Genomic DNA, 20917 nt, shown 5'->3' on the forward strand with positions numbered 1-20917 from the left:
CTCCCCGACCTAGACTCTGTCCCACCCATCGTTTTCACAGTCTACACTTGATTTCGTCAACCACATTTTTTGCATGCAAACCCCTTGAGACCCTGAATTGCATAACTGACATTTATTGCCACCCAGGCACTGAGATGAAAGGCTTCAGGATGAAAGATTTCACCAGAGACTTTTTTTTAGCTCATTGTTGTTCTTCCAAGCTATGCATGTGCACAGTTTGGATTTGTAAAGAATGAGTTTAATTTTCTGAAGCAAATGCTCATCTAGGTAAGGTAGCCTTAATTATTTTCTGAAGCAAATGCTCATCTAGGTAAGGTAGCCCTAATAATTTTCTAAAGCAAATGCTCATCTAGGAAAGGCAGCATTAAGAATCTGTCTTGTGATTGGGCATATTCCTGCCTCCTACCACCCATCCCCCCATACTTTCTAGACGTTTTTACTTCTTCCAAAATTTTACCTAAATGTCGTGGAGAATATCCATTGCCCAACAGCAAACCCAACATTTTGCTTATGGTCTTTCTTTCATTTTCACCACTTGATGAGTTGTTTAGAGCCCTATGGAACATGCTAGGAATCATGTTGTGCTCAGTGGAAGTTGGATGTGCAGATTCATAGTGCAGAATTGCACCAGAGTTGGTGAGCTTGATAACGAGCTTCGTTTCTAACGTTGTGCGGTTGTGCGGTACCATTTTACCATCACTAGCGCATCCAAATATTGGATCCTCTTTCCGCCCCTGTATGCTCCAACCATCAAAGATTTAACATCTAGACACAGTCGAACGCCTGTATTTAACGGGCTGCCTAAAGATCACACACCTGCAGTGCCCATTAGGCCTGTCATATCTGCGTGCGGTGGTTCTACAGAAACAACTTCTGTGTCTTTTAGAGAAAATACTCGGTCAACTCTTGAGGCTTGTTCCCACTCTGTGGGACACCAGAGACTTTAAAAAGGCTTCTAATCATTCGTAGGCAGAAGGGCTACCAGAGTGTAGCATTTTTTCAGTGTAGATGTTGTCAATTTATGTGGCAATTTACCAGTCAGTGAGGCTATCGCCGCCGTGAAAGCTAAGGTAGGCAAAGATTTCCATGAAATCGATGCTTTCGGTCTGTCGAAAGAGATATCTGGTCCTTTTAGAACAGTGTCTCAGGATAATGTTTTCTCGTTCGGGGATGACTTCCACCGACAAAAAGTGGGAATAGCAGTGGGGAGCCCATGCGCTCCTCCTCTGGCGATAATATTTTTAGACCAATTTGAAACGGAGACGCTGGCCGCCAGTCCATTAAAACCAACTTTCTTAGCTAGATACATCGATGATTATGCTGGGGTATGGACGCACGGACAGCGCATCCTTGAAGGGCGTGCTCTTTAGAGTTCATGAACAACTGGCATCCAAATCTAGCTTTTATGATGGAGGGGCGGAAGGGAGGTCCCATATTTGGATACGCTAGTGATGGTAGAATGTAGGAACAACCGCACAACGTTAGAAACGAAGCTCTTCAATCCCACCAACTCTGGCGCAAGTCTGCCCTGCGAATCTGCACATCCAATTTCCACTAAGCACAACATGATTCCTAGCATGTTCCATAGGGCTCCAAACAACTCATCAAGTGGTGAAAAGGAAAGAAAGACCATACACAAAATAAGGGTTTGCTGTTGGGCAATGGATATTCTCCGCGACTTTTAGGTGAAATGTCGGAGGAAGTAAAAGCGTCTCGAGTGTGTGGGGAGATGGGTGGCAGGAGGTAGGAACATGTATCGGAAGATGGATTATCAACGCTACCTTACATAGATGAACGTTTACTATATATATATATATATATATATATATATATATATATATATATAATATTAATAATTGAAATCAAAGACATTGTTTGAAAATCTAAACATCGCATGCGCATAGCTTTGGAAGAACGACAATAAGCTAAAAAGTATCTGGTGAAATCTTTCATCTCGAAGCCTAAGTGCCTGGGTGGCAATAGGTGTCATTGATGCAGTTCTGGGCCTCAACGGGTTTGAACGCAAAAAACGTGGTTTACTAAATTAAGTGTAGACAGTGCAAAAGAAGGGAGGGATACAGTCTTATGTCGGGGAGTCTATGCGCCCTATTCGTCTGAGATATATTGAACACCTGCGAGGCGCTGAAAGCAAATTATTAATGCCCATTTCCGTGACCATTTTTTGGCAAATCCTGCTCAGGCTGAAATCCAGGGAGGTATGGACCTTATGCTCCTTTTGGAGCTCAAAGTCATCTACAGAGCACAGGAAAAGAAGTGAATCTATTGTTATAATAGATTATGATTATGAGGCATGTGGCGCCACAAATTTGATGCATGGCATCATGACGTTATCACACAGCCATACTTAATTACGAAATGTTAGTCGTGACACCAAATGCCATTTGCATTCACTACTAGTAAATGGGCTACAAATTTATCTTTATTGGTACAACATAAAACTTTAACAGTTTCCCAATTTGCAAGGCCCGTTCAAGGGGGACGGATGCAGCCAGCTCGTCTAGCTCGGTTTTAAATGTCGTGAGCGTTTGGAGTAATCCGCTATTTGAGGGGGCAACCAGGCGTCTCATGTGACACTGGTGTTTCATGTAACATTAGAAAGTCGCCGTTGCCACACTCCCTGGCCGAAAGCTTTCCGGCTTACTTCACACACCTGAAGCCTCTCGGGCCATAAGTGTAATGTCCACAGACGCACGCCGTTGTGCTGTTTACCTGACATCACAGGAACACTCGATCGACAGTTGGCATATACCGCCGTGAATGATAAAGCGATTGCAGCGGTGTGGCGATAAAGCAGCTGAAGCGGCTCAGTCGGGCTTGTTATTAGGGAGTGGGAGAGCGTCGAGTTATGACTCATCAGCCATGCCAACTTAGGCGCCGAACCAATTAATCAATGGATCGTGGATGGCCCAGAAGTTAGCGACCATATCTTAACACACAGGGCTCGTCATGGCCGATTATGCGAACGTGATATGTGTGATGTGTGCTAGCTTAAATTAGTTTACATGTGTAAGTGGTGCCTGACGCGTGATGTGTGATGCCTGTCCAATTGAAATCGCTTGCACGTGTAACTGATGCGCGATGCTGTGATGCCTGTCTACTTTCAACTCGCTTGCATGGTTGAATGAAGCGCGATGCGTGATGCCTATTTGCTTGAATCCGTTTGCATGTACAAGTATGTTGGCGTATCCGAATTCTTAGGTAGGCACTGTATGATGGTAATGACTGGCACTCTATGTTTAATCCCCTGAATGTTGGTGTCCCCTAAAGACTATGACTTGCTGTTTTAAAAAAAAAAACTGAAAAATCGAGTAAGGTCGTCGGCAGGCAATTTTGGATTCGCTTTTGCTATTGTTTCGATAAACACATGTTGCCGGAATATCAACCCAACTATATATCCATTCTCCTGGGTTTTCTCCGAGAAATAAGGCTATTAGTACTGTCTTATCTATGTATAAAATGTTACTCGCTAATGCACTGAATAACCTACCTAGCCTAACCTAACCTAACTCAATCTGACCTAAGCTAAGCCGGCCTGACCAGAACTGGCCTGGCATGGCCTAACCTGATCTGACCTGACTTGACCTAATCTAGCCTAAGCCAGGGTGAGATCTGGTATGTCCTTAAAGTTGAGGTAGATCTAGGTGTGTGTGTCTGATATTTATTTGTCAGCAGCATTGTAAGGATTGTGAGAAACAGATTGAACACCAATACAAATTTAGGCAATATCTTAATGCGTAAGATCAGGTCTATTGTCCTTATTCTTCATCACTAAATGAAGGGAAGGTGAAGATATAGGTATAGATGAGCTTGTCTGTTATAGCTACATTATACAACTTATCTAATACCTACCTTCGTTCCGGATAAAACCCTCATAAGGCTACAAACTATGTTGTGCCAAGGGCTAATGTACCATCAACTAGTGTCGCTATTAAATTACCTGGAAATATGGAGGACTCGCTGCGTTACCTGTTAAGGTCCACATAGGTGAGAGTGCGTCATCTCATCTTTTAGTGCATCTAGAAATGAAACTTGCTCGTAGCCGCAAAACTGTTCTGACTGCCGCCTGTAATAGGTCGTGTAACACGGGACGCGTCGGCAGACTGCTGAGCGAGCAGTGCGCGCGGCTGCGGGCGCTGGTGGAGGTGGGCGAGCGGCGCCTGCTCCGGTTCCGGCTACAGCTGATGCCGGCCGTCGAGCTGGGCGACACCCTGCGGCACGCTGCGGACGGCGCGCGCCGCCTGCGCGCCGCCCTCGCCGACGGCGCTGAGCGCCGCCTGCTCGACTCGCTGGTGTCGGTGGCCTGCGCCGCCGAGCTGCACCTGGCGGAGCACGCGCCGAGCGCGGCCGGGGCCGGCCTGCCCCCGGACTGCCAGCACCCGGTGGTCAGAGGTAGGGCGCTCAACACGCGGTGACACCTCGCGCTGGGCCTGAAGTTCAGAGTAGTGGTAAAGGGAAAAGTGGTAACTTATGGATAGTGGTTTGTGTTTTCTCTGTTGTTTATTGGTAAAAACGATCGTCAATTTTACCAGTGCTTCCTCGTGTTCTAATCGCAAAGGGTCACATTGAGCAGCGTTTTTATTTCGGTTTTGTAGCTAAGCTGAATGTCCTCTCTAATTCCTCACCGCTTTTTGTTGTAAGGGGAACACACACGGAGCTTCAGTGGCCCGCGGCCCACATAGTTACTCAGATCGGTACAACAGAGCCCACCGTCCGCTTGCCGTTGGATTCAAATGCTTGGTTCACCACATGCGTGACATGCGAGGTCATTCTGAAAGTGTCCCGTTTCGACATGTTTTTACCGCTCGGATTCAGCATCCCCCAAGAAAAAAGTATAACAAAAGAAAAAAGATCCCTTCGACGAGTGCACCACGCATTGGCTTGACGATCATTGGTTTCAGTGGGATATATGAACTGGAATTTAGCAATGGTCAGTGGAATGTATTGATAATTTCCCATAATTATTGAGCTGATACTACTTGAACAAGATAACCTACCTAACTTTTATCCTGCTTTAGCTAGAAGAGCAGATGAAATGTGACATCTGAAAGAAAAGATTTGGTCCGAAGCCCGAACCTTTCATTGTATAAATTTCTTAACACCATTTAGCCCACGCTAAGTGGTGCTTCCTGCATGAGCCGTGGCCTCACGATCCGACCGTGGGATCCCAGTCCAGCGATAGAGTTTTCGCGGCGAAGACTTGACGCGCTTCGATGCCCGGCCGGGTCGGTCCCATGCTCTGACGTCACACCTGACCTTAAGTGCGGCCGCAAACGCCGACCACTGACGACGCCACACCGACCGACCGACACAAACACAAACACCGACCACTGGCGTCATTGGAAAATGGCGAGCGCACTTAGCGACTCGAATTCATTTCGCCATCTTTGATGGAGTTGGGCAATCATGATATTAGGAAAAAGGTGTTACTATCATAGCTCAGCTTCGTCGCATGTGGCCCCATAAATTAAATGCACGCCAACGTGACATTATCACACAGCCATACTTGATTACGAAATGTTAGTCGTGACACTAAGTGCCAATTGTATCCACTACTGGCAAATGGGCTACAACTTTGTCCTTATTGGTACAACATAAAACTTTAACAATTTCTAACAATTTCCCAATGCGCAAGGCCTGGTCAAAGAGGACGGATGCAGCCAGCTTGTCTGACTCGGTTTTAAATGTCGTGAGCGTTTGGAGTAATCCGCTATTTTAGGGATCAGCCAGGCGTCTCATGTGACACTGGCGTTTCATGTAACATTAGAAAGTCGCCGTTGCCATACCCCCTGGCCGAAGGCCTCCTGACTTACTTCACACACCTGAAGCCTCTCGGGCCATTAATGTAATGTCCACAGACGTACGCCGTCGTGCTGTTTACCTTGACATCACAAGAACTCTCGATCGACAGTTGGCAAATACCGCCGTGAATGATAAAGCGATTGCAGCGGTGTGGCGATAACGCAGTTGGAGCGGCTCAGTCGTTCCCGTTATTAGGAAATGGGCGAGCGTCGAGTTATGACCCGTCAGCCATGCCAACTTAGGCGCCGAACCAGTTAATCGATGGATCACGGGTGGCCCAGATCGACGGGCTAAACCACTCAGGATGTTTTTCGGAGCGACTCCAGAGGGGCTCCCTGCTAACGCCTTCCGAAACGCACCTTTGTGAGCTTGCAGTCATCATCCGGAAGATCGTATCCTTCAGCGTCGCTCTGGCGCTGAAGAGCGCCGCGTTTGTGCCGATCCAGCTAACAGAAGCATTTGCGTTGATCCAGCTGAGAGAAGCATTTGTATTGATACGGCTGGGAGAAGCATCTGCGAAGCATTTGTGTTGATCCGGCTAAGGTTAGCATTTGGGAACTATTTGGTTGATCCCGCTAAGAGAAAATTTTGTGCTGATCCACGGCAACTATCGGCCTCGGCAGGTAGCTGCTTCAGCTTGGCTACCGGTAGCTAAGGGCCTTGGCAGGCAGCTGCTCCAGCTGGGCTGCGGGAGGCTAAGGGCCTCGACAGGCAGCTGCTCCAGCTAGGCCGCGGGAGGCTGAGGGCCTCGACAGGCAGGTGTTCCAGCTAGGCTGCGGGAGGCTAAGGGCCTCGACAGGCAGGTGTTCCAGCTAGGCTGCGGGAGGCTAAGGGCCTCGACACGCAGGTGTTCCAGCTAGGCTGCGGGAGGCTAAGGGCCTCGACAGGCAGGTGTTCCAGCTAGGCTGCGGGAGGCTAAGGACCTCGACAGGCAGCTGCTCCAGCTGGCCTGCGGGAGGCTAAGGGCCTCGACAGGCAGCTGCTCCAGCTAGTCCGCGGTAGGCCGAGGGCCTCGACAGGCAGGTGTTCCAGCTAAGCTGCGGGAGGCTAAGGGCCTCGACAGGCAGGTGTTCCAGCTAGGCTGCGGGAGGCTGAGGGCCTCGACAGGCAGGTGTTCCAGCTAGGCTGCGGGAGGCTAAGGGCCTCGACAGGCAGGTGTTCCAGCTAGGCTGCGGGAGGCTGAGGGCCTCGACAGGCAGGTGTTCCAGCTAGGCTGCGGGAGGCTGAGGGCCTCGACAGGCAGGTGTTCCAGCTAGGCTGCGGGAGGCTAAGGGCCTCGACAGGCAGGTGTTCCAGCTAGGCTGCGGGAGGCTGAGGGCCTCGACAGGCAGGTGTTCCTGCTAGGCTGCGGGAGGCTAAAGGCCTCGACAGGCAGGTGTTCCAGCTGGCTGCGGGAGGCTGAGGGCCTCGACATGCAGGTGTTCCAGCTAGGCTGCGGCAGGCTGAGGGCCTCGACAGGCAGGTGTTCCAGCTAGGCTGCGGGAGGCTGAGGGCCCCGACAGGCAGGTGTTCCAGCTAGGCTGCGGGAGACTGAGGGCCTCGACAGGCAGGTGTTCCAGCTAGGCTGCGGGAGGCTGAGGGCCCCGACAGGCAGGTGTTCCAGCTAGGCTGCGGGAGACTGAGGGCCTCGACAGGCAGGTGTTCCAGGTAGGCTGCGGGAGGCTGAGGGCCCCGACAGGCAGGTGTTCCAGCTAGGCTGCGGGAGGCTGAGGGCCTCGACAGGCAAGTGTTCCAGCTAGGCTGCGGGAGGCTGAGGGCCCCGACGGGCAGTTTCACGCCGACTCACGAATGGAGTGGAACTCGAGATACTGACAGCGTGAATACGGTTGCGGAGTTGAAAGCTGGCAAATCGGGTGACAATGAAGAGGAAACAAATGAAAACGGGAGTCGCCGCCAAAAGTTAGATGAAAACCACGTGCATGCGAAAAGCAAACAAGCAACGGTTTATGTATAGACTTGAAGCTAGTTTTTCCTATGACGCGCAAGCACAATGAATGATAATTTAGCTTGGATCGGGCATTCGCAGCCAAACAATTGTATACAATGTTATATGATCGGTTCGGTGAGGCTTTATTTAAAATCCCAACGCTCTTTAGACATTCCATGAAATGTTTAAAAGTGATACAGATCCGTCAGGTAATAGCGTAATATTAGCGATCTTAGAAATCCCCCGCGGCCTAATGAGCTCGTCGAGCCACGCCTAAGCGAGATAACTTGAACGGTGATTCACTACGTTCGCGTGAAATGCTGCCATTACTTGGCGCTTATTTTTCTGAAGGGCTGGACTACGCCAAATTTTTACATCAACATAAAAGAGTGTATTGTTGCATATTACATTATTAGTGTGGTTTGTTGTGCGTTGCCCAGTAGGTCAGATTTCTGATGTATAGAAATGCACATTTTTCTGATGACTTGGAGATCGCATGGTAGAGTTTTAGAGTGAACAAAACAATAAAATCTCCTTTTTGTGGATAGCTAGCAGACATCGAAAATAAAAAAATGATTTGGGCAATAGCCTTCCGAAATTGAAAGGAAACAGAGGCGAGCCAGACAATATCTGGGGACGTTTGAGGAAAATAGATCTGACGCGCATTTTAGAAAAATACATTTGCGTGCATATTTCCTATCTTTACACATACATACATTTCATGCTGCGTATTTTGTCAGCACCGACGACGGTACCTCAGCCATGTTGTTGAGTTCTACCAAAGATCCCAAATATGCACAATCTCCTTTACCTGTTTCAGCACTGTTGGGAGCAACATGATGATAATTCGGGTTTTGATTTCCTGTCCAGTTTTATCGTGACAAGAAATAAGTTGTGAGTTATTGGTTGTTATGTTGACAGCAATCGATCATTGGCATGCCTGGTGCTGGTTAAGCGGTGGTTTCAAGCAAACATTAGGTGCCTTGTCTGAGCTCGACGCTTTGACCTGCGTTCATCGGCGTCCTGTTAGATCGTGTATCAACTAGCATGTTAGGCACAAGTTGAATAAAGCTGGGACACCCTGTTACGGGATTACTTTTGCCAGTCTTGAGTAGGCGTTGCAGTTTTGCACACCCATGTCAAAAATGTATCGTGTCTGTTGGTGGACTGGGCGTCACTGACTTGTGCTCGTCACAAGACGCGCGCACGTCTCGGGTCGCTCAACTCTGCTGGAGATCCGGGCCTGCAGAGGGGGCTCGCCCAGCCGCCTCACCGAGCTGCCTGCTGCGTTGCAGTGCCGTTCGCGCTGGTGGCGCCCCTGGTGGCGGCGCGGGCAGTCTCGCTTTCGGCCGGCCACGCGCTGGTGCGCTGCCACCAGACGGCGGCGGCGCTCGGCTGCCTGCAGGAGGCGGCGCTGCGGCTGGCGACGCCGCGGTCGGCCGTCGACGGTCGCCTGCTGCCGCTGCTGGCGCGGCTGCGGGCACGCCTCCTCTCGCCACCCGCCTCCGCCCGGCCGGCGGCGGCGCTGACGCTGCGCCGGCTGGACGCCGCGGCGCCGCTGCTACCGCCCTGCATGCTGGCGCTGCACGCAGAGCTGCGCCGCCGGCACAGGCTGCCGCACCGCGACCGCGTCGCGCTCAGCCTCTTCCTCAAGGACGCTGGTCTGCCGCTGGAGGAGAACCTCAGGTGGGTGGCCGGCCGGCAGCGGTGCTCGTCTGGCTGGGGTGCCGACGGCACTCGTGGGCGGCGGAGGGTGGCGGAGGGTCAGGTCGGGTCGGGTTGGGTTGGGTTGGGTGTGTGGGTTGGGTTGGGCGTGTGGGTTGGGTCGGATCGGTTCAGGTCAGGTCAGGTTGGGTTGGGTCGGGTCGGGTCGGTCCAGCAGCGCCCGTTGAGTCCGTGCTCAGCTGTCACTTTGTGTGTCTCAGGGCAACGGTCGGGCGCAAATTTATGCCGAAATGTTTTCTTCAGCGGGCTGTTTGTTTGGCTTGGATATGAACTCTGCCCAGTATCGTTACACGCCATGAAGATCGTCAGAATGATTCAATTTTGACAATAAACTTAGCATTGACAACCATGTTAGACGAAGTGCACGTGCTGTCATAACGTGTGCATCGGAACGTACCGATACCAAATATATTCTAGTTCAACTTTGTCATTGATTCTGATTTGGGGGGAAGAGAATCAGAAAACAGCTCAGCTGAAATCGTTGGGTGGTGTCTTTAGATTGCGGGAGTGTCATCTCCGCCGAACAGCTGTCAGATGTGAGCTGCCGTCGGCCGCCGCCTGATCGTCACACCGTCGCCTTCAGCTCCGCTCATGTGTACAGGTTCTGGCAGCGGGAGTACTCGCGCCCGACCGGCGACGGCTCGGTCTGCACGCACACATGGGCGCGCTGCCAGAGGCGGTACGTGTACAGCGTGCGACACATGTACGGTCTCGAGGGCCGCCGCTGGCCGTGCGACAGCCATTCTTGTGAGACACTGCAGGTGAGAGGGAGGGAGTGGACGGAGGAAGGGAGGGAGGGGGGAGTGGGACAACGTTCCGCTGCCCGCCCACGGAGGCCAGCAGGGCAATGTGTTGGAGCAACGTGTTGTATGTGTCCTCAGTGTAAATATAAGTTATCTGAAGACCAGATCGAGTCTTAAGATCGGCATGGAAACAACCACTGGTGGGAGGCGCTTGGTCGACTTGGGATGGTGGAGTGCGCTGTAAAACTGAGCTCCATTGAAGGTTGAGGTGCGGATTTCATGATACTCCTTTCTGGGGGACGCTAGTAACCTGGCATGTGTTGATTGAACTGTGCAGCTGCGGTGTGTGTGTGTGTGTGTGTGTGTGTGTGTGTGTGTGTGTGTGTGTGTGTGTGTGTGTGTGTGTGTGTGTGTGTGTGTGTGTGTGTGTGTGTGTATGTGTGTGTGTGTGTGCGTGCGTGCGTGCGTGCGTGCGTGCGCGCGTGCGTGCGTGCGCGCGTGCGTGCGTGCGTGCGTGCGTGTGCGATCTTTTTGCAATATGGTTTCTCTGATCCGTTCGGCGTTTGATTCCTAGTTCATGGTACCCTCTCGTCGGCTTCTGTCGTGCTCCTCATATACCCGTGTTCACGTGGCCAGACGGTGCACGTGGCACCGTCTGACCCGCCGTCCGGTCGGCCGCCTCTGACCCCTCTCCCCCCGCTGTAGGAGCGCGCCGGCGAGTCTCTGGCCTCCTGCGGCGGCTGTCCGTTCGTCGGGTTCGACGCGGCGCCGCTGGAACGGCTGCTGACGGGCGCCGGCCGACTGTCGGCGGCCGAGGCGGCGCCGCTGCTGGCCGGCCGCGCCGACCCGCGCGCCGCCTGCCAGCGCTACCAGCGCCTCCTGCAGCGGCGCGCGGCGCCCGCCGCCCGCCGGCCGCCAGACCCGCGCGGACCGGGCGAGCAGAGCGGCGCGGGAAGCGAGGCTCAGGCGGCGCCGGACTGGGGGCTGAACGGCCCCGGCGGCGCCGGCCGGCGCTGTGCGGTCGCCGCGGGAAGGGCTAGACTGCAGCAGGGGTCGCTGGGGCCGGCACGGGCGGCAGCCAGTGTAGTGCATGCTGTGCCCGGGGCTGATCACGATCTCACCGAGTCGTTGAGCGCTCTCAAACCCTTCTCCAAACCCAGCGAGTTCTTTCGGGACGTGCTGGAGCAGTGGACGGAACGGGGCAGCTTCGACAGAGCAGACGGTTGTGATATCTGTGTAAGCGGATGCTGAACGCGCCTGGTGTGCTATTTATGATGTAACCACGTGGTATTATGCATGCTGACATTTGTTTTGCATCGAAATATCGTGTTGCCAGTTGTTCGACTCAGATATGTGTCGTGTTGGGGAGCAGTCATACACACACAACACAACACCACTTCATTTGCGACCTCATTTGCGACATCATAATGCGACAGGCTCAAAGTCTGCAAATCGTTGGGAAAAGATAGGGTGCTGAAATAAATCAGAAACCTCTTAGCCTCAGCCCAAAAGCAAGCAAGTGTTAGGATGCCCGACTGGATGTTAGTTAGTTAGTAGACCGTTAGGACGCGCGTCACGCCCGCGGTTAGATGAGGGGACCACCTCGTAACGAGCTGTACGCGCCGGGATCACATGCTGGGACCGTACGCGTCAGTCTGGCCCCACTTGTCTCCACAAGGGCTGATGGCCTAGCCCAGACAGCCGGTATGGTAGGCAGTAGCTCGGATCTATCCGCGTCTCGCTGTAACCCACGGAGCAGGCTGGCACCGTCTACCGGTCCCTCGACCGACAGCGGTGGTGCGGCCGGACCGCGGTCGGCAGCAGTGGTACGGCCGGACCGACGTCGGCAGCAGTGGTACGGCCGGACCGCGGTCGGCAGCAGTGATACGGCCGGACCGACGTCGGCAGCAGTGGTACGGCCGGACTGTGGTCGGCAGCAGTGGTAAGGCCGGACCGCGGTCTGCAGCAGTGGTACGGCCGGACCGACGTCGGCAGCAGTGGTACGGCCGGACCGGGGTCGGCGGGCTGCCCGGCCGGCATCACATCATCCCGCGGTGCATGCGCTGCATGTGACCGCGCAGGTTGTCAAGGCGGGAGAACAGCCGTGGGCAGTGGCTACACTGCAGGTTGTTGCGCAGCTCGTGCATGGACTTCTCGTGACGCCGCCGTCGCCAGTTCACGCTGAACGAGGCGCCGCAGTACTTGCACGAGAGCGGCTCGCCGGCGCGCTGCCCTGGGGACGGACGGTACACGCCGGTCAGAGGTGCCAGCGTCGCCAGCTGACGCACGTTGGGGTGTGCGAGCGGTTGGTGTTGAGCTCACAGTCAGGTCAGGTGGACGGCTTGCCCCAGGATTGGCTTTTGTAACGGCCGAACACCGGCCCACTCTTCACACATTGGTGGAAAAAGACGGCTGGTTGGGTGGGTAGCAAATGGTTGATCACCCGTGCCATATCCTGTTAATGACGCGGAATGCGCGAACTTCCTGCTTGGATTGTGATCCGCGGGCAACACATCAGCCATGGCATCAGTAGACACTCGCGCTGGAGGCTTGCGAATTCAATTAATGCGTCCCTCAAGCCACCGGTATGTTCAATGCTACGTTTCTCCAGATGTTAGGCGAAATTGTATTACTAGGCTCTGTTCGCTACTGGCGTGTCAACTACAATGGCTATTTGCGCTCCACTGCCAGCCTTTCACGCGGCCTACCTACGATACGCGCGGCCTTTCTTTACCGTCTTTCAGCCGTATGAATACCCACCTAAACAAGCTGCAACTGTTTAAGTACGCGTTGCGTGACGGCCATCAATGGGTTTGATGTGGATGACGTGCACTCAGCGGGGGAAGGGGTCTGAACATTCCGAACATTCGGGGTGTCAAGTGCACTCCACAGGCTTAAACAACTCCGGCGTTGATTTGCTAGAAATCAGGTGGGGTCCGGACTCACGAAGACCTCCAGCACCTGGACGTCTTGTGGACAGTTCCATCCCCCGTTGCCCACACGCGCGCCGGTCTAGCACACTACATTAAATGCCGGCTGGAACGAGAGCAACTGAAAAAGTCCACTGGCAATGCGTCAGCATCGGGTAGACGGCTTCGAACGTGCCGTGACCGTGAGCAGGTTGGGTTTGCAGTCTGCCCGGGGGTTCGCCTCAAGTCCTGCCGGGCCTGATCCGCGGCGCGCTGTCGCCGATGGCAACTCACGTTTGTGGTGGTGCTAAATGAATTGCAGGGCGATGCATGCCAATCGGCACATATTCAACATTGCCGCGCCATGGTCAGTTGTAGTGACGGAAGATATCAGAAGTGTCGATTGACTTGCAAACTCGTGCCCATTGACATAAGGGTGCGTCATGGCGCGAAATCTCACTCACCATGGATGAGAAAAAGGCGGACGTTTGTTTTTGGGTCATCGATCTTAACCCGAGTCCCGTAATTTGGTTGTTTGACCTATACGGGCAGCAACATGCACAACCCTGGACAAGAGATGTATCTACATTTCCATCAATATATAATGCCTGTCTGCGTATTATCCTCATCGTAGCTTGCGTGGTTCTTCGCTGCATCTGAGCCGAGTGATCATCTTCACGGAAAGCGTCAGTGGAACAGAGCACAAACCTTTTTATGACCAGCACGGTCGCACGCGGAACTATCCCAGCGGTAACTATAGTTCTGAGATGAGATCACGATGTCAGACACTTTAAAACGGCCAGAAAATGTCCAAAAAAACCCATATTTGCTGTGGTCTGCAATGAGGGCGCGAGACGAGATCCTTCAACACAAAAGAATTTAACAGTGCGGCTGTTCGCACAAAACACGACGGGAACTTCAAGCTGCTTAAATCTATATTCGAAAGCCGAACCCGGCAAAGCTGTGGCATTTCGAACGTGTGGTGCTGATGACACAATGTCCTCTCGTGTATTAGAACAAATATCCGAAGCGGATCGCACGACTGTAACGACTTATAGTCATTTGTGTGGCTGCGGCCGTAAGCTTGCTGGCGATTAGCGAATCGATTCGAAAGGCCCGATAACTGCCACAAAGCTGCTGACGGGTGGTGACCAGGGGCGGATCTAGGCTTTTGGGGGGGGGGGGGGGGGGAAACTGCAGAATGTCATTTGAAACACCTAGTGGCTCTCGCACCCACACGCAGACATATGTTAATATATATATATATATATATTAACGTTATATATATATATATATACATTCTAACGTTTCGGGATCCTACCCCATCGTCGGAGAAGACTGAATGGCATAGAAATTAGTTTTCAGTTTCACGGGATAAAAATTGTGCTTTGCTATTCGCAAACATCTTTTGGTACGGAGAACAGAAATGAAGCATGACTAATTGAAGTAAGACAGAATCCTATTTTCACTTTGATAGATCTAAAATACACCCATAATGGGAAAACCACAAGCACAATGAGAACATTATTGTCATAATCACATCAGTAGTGCTCACCGCTCGTCACCAAATAGTTCAAGAGCTGTGCAAGAATTTGTTTAGGGCTGGAGAGAGTTCGTTAATGAACATACTTTCCCAAATTTGAAGGCATCTTCTGCCATTGCACGTCCGTAAAATGCCAGTGTTGTCTGTCAGTTGTTGTCGCGTCAATGTCCTGTCGTGTTCGCGTCACATGTGTCCAGAGGTGACCCGTCATGTAAGTGCATTGTCAGGCGCCGTGAGAGTGTCGTGCTCACACCAATGTAGTGTATGGAACGACGTTTGCAGCCTTCGATGTCGCATTTGAGTTGATACACTACACTGGTGCATTTTAGTTTGTCGGGTTTGTCTGGGCTGTTTCTCATAAGAAAGTTGGAGATTTTCTTAGTGACGATGTCTATTTTGTGGTCGTTTTTATCTTTAACATATCGAGAGAAAATTTTCCGTAAAGGTTTTGCGTCTTGTTTATGGGCAGATGTCATTTCATTGCCACCAAAACTCAAAACTTATTTTTTGTGCCATTCGGTCTTCTCGGACGATGAGACATGATCTCGAAACTTTAGAATATAAAGAGCGACGACTATATGAGCTATATATACATATATATATATATATATATATATATATATATATATATATACATACATACATACATATATATATATATATATATATATATATATATATATAGACTCAGCGCGATGATGAGGTAAACGGGTCACTGAAGACTAAGTCTAACGGAATAGCGATTTAAGTCACTTCTCGAAATGTCATTGTGATAACGGATTAACCATTCGCCACCAAATGAACTACCATGTTAGAACCGCAGCCATCATAAGCTGCGGGTATGCACAGATGCTGACACAGACGTATGTATGCACAACGTTAACTGTTGACACAGTTCACTGCTCCAGCAGTGGCAAAACGAGACAGTTGCGCAACTGGTTTTGGAATCATGACGGTGCATACACATAACAGCACACGTCCAGCCGTTTTTTTGGGGGCCAAATCATAATTTTGCGATCTTTGAGGGGGGGGGGAGAAGGAAAGACCCTTTCATCTCTGGATCCGTCCTTGGTGGTGGCCAGTGTTGGATCTCGTGAGCCGCGGCCTGGCCCGGTACGTTTTCGAAGCGTTGGAATGTTTCAAACAGCGTATTATTGTTAAAACGCAAGCTGATTTTCATTGGAGTCGTCAACAGTCAGGCCGCAAAATCAACTGAATAAATGCACTTCGTGGGTCGACAAAACCGCAGCAAGTCTCGCTGATAAAATAGGTGTCCTAATTATGAGGAGAGAGACCCGTGGAAAGAACTCTGCGTACAACCATGCCTGGTGAAAAACTAAGCCCTCGCAGGAAGTTGAGAATAATGGGTTTGTAGCAGACACCGCTCCGAAAATTGGAGCCAGTTCAGCGATCCACATTTAGGCTAACAGTGACAGAAGCCACAGCTGAGGTGATCCGCTGCAGAGGAAGCTGTCGGGAATAGGGTCTTTGTAAGGTGGAAAGAGGTCACTTCATACCACGCAAGGACATTCAGAGAAATGTTGACTACCGGGAAAGCCAGTGCATTTTGGGAGATAATGGCCATTCCATTGCGCTCTTCCCAGAACGCAGTCCTGCTTCGCGGCTCCATTAGAACACACCTGATCCAGGTCGACCTGCAGATGGATTGGAACACACCTGATCCAGGTCGTACCTGCAGATGAACTGCTACCTAAAATTCGTGGTGACAGAATGCTCTACCTCGGACGGTAAACGGAAAGGAGCGCAGCACGACTGAACAGAGTACGCTGGCAAAAGTCATGCCATTTGTTTTTGCCGATAAAGTAACAGGCATGTAACAGTTCCTATTGGGAATTAGCCTACTGAGTCATCGCACCCCACTCATGATATCGGAGCGAGGTGCGATGACATATATATATATATATATATATATATATATATATATATATAATATTTACTTATCAGAGACTTTGTGTTGCCTAGAGCAGCATTTTCCACTTAAAAGTATACCAACAGTTGTAAGTGAACTTATTTCATCACATCTGACCCTTGGTTAAACATCATCAAAGGTTTAACATACTTCAAACGTCATGGAATTGTTTTAGCTCGTCTGTGGCGCGCTCAAATAGGTTTTCACTGAAGCTTTTGAGCGGTCCGTCCCCTCCCCCACAGCAATCTCCTGCATGCAGGCCTGGCCTCGGCTAGTCACAGAGTCTTTTTGTTAGGTTAGGTTAGGTTAGGTTAGGTTAGCTTAGGTTAGGTTAGTTGAACAGAGTCTTTCGCGGCAATTTTGCTGCGGCAGACTATCCCGAGTGACGATTGACGTCCTTTCCAACTGTTTGTTGACCCAGCTGACACATTATGTTGTACATGTTTTGTTGTGCATGTACATGTTTTGTACATGACCACTATCCATTCCATTATTTGATAAATGAGAACACAAATTAAACCCCAAAATGGTCGTCGATCAGAATAAAGCAGATTATTCAATTCAAAAGACATCTGAAGGACGTTAGGCTTAAGGACCGTTGGCTGTGCCCATATTAATTTATACAAAATGACGCCTTGGTTTTGAGCCATGCATGGCGTTGCTATTTGAAGCGCACGTATGCACAGACGACCCTAATCGTAAAAACAACAAACACTGCAGTTTGTAACGGCGTCATGCCACCACGTCAGCTGTTGCGATGAGAGATCAACCTGATGTGATGAGTGGACGCAGCATATTGTAATGTAACCCAGACAAAAAGCTACGAGAACTGTAGGTCGCATGTAATGATTGTTCAGTACCGAGGACACGGACGAAGCGACACCGGAACTGAAAAACATCCGCCCTGTAATAAAAGGTCGTGGCGTTCTCACGGGACGCCCAATCAGAGCAGCAAATATTTAGACAAACCGCGCCAGGCCATCCATCTTGCCTCTGCATTGAGGGTAATGTACGTCGCTCACACTGCCTAGCGCTGGCGCGCTCTCCGCCACGCGGAGATCTCGCCGATCAGCTTGTATTTACGTGCGTCGGCGTTTCCCTTCGACGGAGTCGGAAAGCCGGCCCAACGGGAGTCAGAAGACCCCAGCGACAGCAGTGTCGGCTCCGATACAGGAGCCGTCCTCACACCGTCCTGCCCGCAGCCATCACACCAGCACGCCGACACGCGGCGCACCGTACCAGCACGCAACGCACCCAGCCATCACGCGAGCATGCGTCGTGCTCGGCCATTCAGGCGGCACGCGACGTCCGTGGCCATCAGGCGGCACGCGGCGTCCGTGGCCATCACGCGGCGTCCTCGGCCATCAGGCGGCACGCAGCGTCCGTGGCCATCAGGCGGCGTCCGCGGCCATCAGGCGGCACGCGGCGTCCGTGGCCATCAGGCGGCACGCGGCCGTCCGTGGCCATCACGCGGCGTCTGCGGCATCACGCGCATCACGCGGCGTCCGTGGCCATCAGGCGGCACGTGGCGTCCGTAGTCATCACGCGGCGTCCGTGGCCATCAGGCGGCACGCGGCATCCGTGGCCATCACGCGGCGTCCGTGGCCATCACGTGAATCACGTGGCCATCATGCGCATCACGCGGCCATCATATCTGCGCGCGGTGCACGCTGCGCACGTGTTCTCGCATGTTGTCCTTCGGAAGAAGACCTTCTGGCAGATCTGGCAGCGCACGCTGTGGCGCCGCTCGTGAACGGAGCTCTCGTGGCGTCCGGCGTAGCCAGTTCATGCTGAAGCTGGCGCCGCAGTACTGGCAGAAGAACCGCGCTGTCGCGCGCCGCTCTGCGGACAACGGTCCAGACTCAGCCAGGGACACGGTACCGCAGTTGAGTCGGCGGGCGCTCTGGCGCACCTCAGGTCATCGGTATCACAGGCGGGCAAGGCAGCGGCACCCACTAGGGGTGGGGCGACGGAAGAGCAAGCCTGGGTCTGGTCCGCTCCACGGCATTGTTCGACTTCCGCTTAATATGATGGTGTGATGTTGAAGTTTGATGATCCTGATCCAGCTTTTTCGTGTCGGGATACTGTCCAAAAATCAAAGCACCAGTATTACTTACATAATAGGTCATATACTGGTCGTATATTCACTTAACATTGCGTTTCGGCTTATCACAATATCATTCGTAGACATAATGTGTCGTATACGATCGCTTCACAAATATTCGATGATTAGATTAAAAAAAGACCTTACATCAAGTGAAATAAGCTTGGTACACCCAAATCACGGCCTATCGAGAACATGTCGTAGGTAAAACCTGGAACGCTGACCCCCCCAATACTTCGGAAACTTGAAACAGTTCTTACTTAAGACATGTTCTCGCTTATGGCGTGTATCTGACGCGTACCAAACTTATTTCACGGGATATAACGATAGTGATAATAGTGATAACTACACTATCAATTTTTCAGTCAAATCATCAAACATGCATACAACTATCGTGTACGACAAATCATAGATGTTTGAGAATGATTTTATGATAAGCCGATGCGTGACGTTTAAATGAATACACGACCAATATAAAACCTATTACATGAGTCATATTCATGATTTCATCTTTGTACTGCATCCCGACACGAAGAGCCTGACCTAAATCACCGAGCGACTTGACAAAAAGATTGCTTACTTCAACAGCCCTCTGATTTGAAATGAAACATGCTTCAAAAGATAGCTTGCCTATCGGTAGGTTATCGCTAACCAGTCTTGCAATCCCCTAGCCACCAACCGGGGACTTGCAGATACCGGCTAGCCGATTTTGTGATCGAGTGAGGGCTAGTAACTCAGGCGCCACCCCTCACATCAACGTTTGCTTTAGGATTTGATGTGGAAATGTTTGGGTGGCACGTGACATATAGCATGCATACATATATGCATACACTGTGCGTCCCAAATTGGCCGACTCGGAATCCATACGCACGTATTTTTCAGCAGCCTCCCCCTCTCCCTACGGCCAGCTGACCGCTTTCTGTGGCCAAGTCAGCTGTGAGGCTTACAACTCCATGTATTGAGAAGATGCATATACCAGACCTGCTCATTAGCCTACAGAGCGCATCCTGAAGAGGACGCCGGCACAGCATGGACGGGCCAAACTGACGGCGCGCCAGACGAGCCAGACTGATGGACCACCAGACGGAGCAAGACTGACGGCGCGCCAGACTAGCCAGACTGACGGCACGCAGACGGGCAAGACTGACGGCTGCCAGACTGACGGCGCGCCAGACTAGCCAGGCTGATGGCGCGCCAGGACGAGCCAGACTGATGGAGCGCCAGACGAGTCAGACCGACCGCACGCCAGACGGGCAAGACTGATGGGGCGCCAGACCAGCCAGGACTGACGGCACGCCAGACGGGAAAGACGGACGGCGCCAGACTAGCCAGACTGACGGCACGGCCGGACGCACCGGCACACTGGCGTCTCTAGCAGCGGCAGGCGCTTCCTCATGACCGTGCTGTGTTTGCATACACAGAGTATAGGCTAATGAAGCAAATGCTACCCATGCCCGACACCCCTAGGGCGCTACGCCACCTTTACTATTCAGCACTTGTAATGTTCGAACGGAAAAGGTTAGGCTATTTGTATTGGAGCGGCCCTGGTTCCTTCGTTTTCGCCTGCCTGCCTCGCTACAGTCTTCTTCCACGATTGCAGCACTGCCGGGGCCATCAGTGGTATTGGTAGTCCCTTGTTGTACGTGCAAACTCCATGAACTATATATAATTAATTCTATCGATCCTAATGAAATATCCCTGTAGCCACGTGCTAATCGGCCGACTGACGCGGTTTGATGACATGACCATTTGAGAGGTTATACTGCACCGTTCGTCCATCACCAGCCATGTTTTCCTTATTTGTACTCCATTTTGAGAGGTTATACGCACCGTTCGTCCATCACCAGCCATGTCTTCCTATAATTTGACTCCATTTGAGAGGTTATACTGCACCGTTCGTCCATCACCAGCCCATGTCTTCCTTAATTTGACTCCATCTTATGCAATGTTATGGCTTCCGGCTTACATCTGACGCAGTTGACGTACGACGCATGTGCAATTCTTAAATCGTGATCTAAATGCGTTTTACACTATCGTACATCCTCGCGAAACGATCCGAAGCACTGGACTCCAGCACCCAAGCTCACCAATTTGTGGGAAAATGGCACGTGGCTGCACAACCTCCTTACGTACACTGCGAACAAGCCCCGAAACAACGGATCGCTCCAACAAAAACAACATCCAGAAGGTGGGCTACAAAGCAACGTTCCAATCAC

The 20917-nt window shown here is 51.7% G+C and overlaps 1 protein-coding gene across 1 annotated transcript; it reads left to right on the forward strand.

Moving 5' to 3' along the window:
* Positions 1-9320: 9320 nt before the first annotated feature.
* Positions 9321-11907, forward strand: LOC119098916 (putative DNA primase large subunit). Its single transcript, XM_037221962.1, has 4 exons — positions 9321-9433; positions 10074-10233; positions 10921-10957; positions 11894-11907. The coding sequence occupies exons 1-4, from the start codon at positions 9321-9323 to the stop codon at positions 11905-11907; spliced, it is 324 nt and encodes a 107-aa protein (XP_037077857.1).
* Positions 11908-20917: the final 9010 nt, after the last annotated feature.

This window comes from Pollicipes pollicipes, unplaced genomic scaffold, assembly GCF_011947565.3.
Source record: "Pollicipes pollicipes isolate AB1234 unplaced genomic scaffold, Ppol_2.1 Scaffold_4740;HRSCAF=5597_pilon_pilon_pilon, whole genome shotgun sequence".
NCBI classification, from domain to species: domain Eukaryota; kingdom Metazoa; phylum Arthropoda; class Thecostraca; order Pollicipedomorpha; family Pollicipedidae; genus Pollicipes; species Pollicipes pollicipes.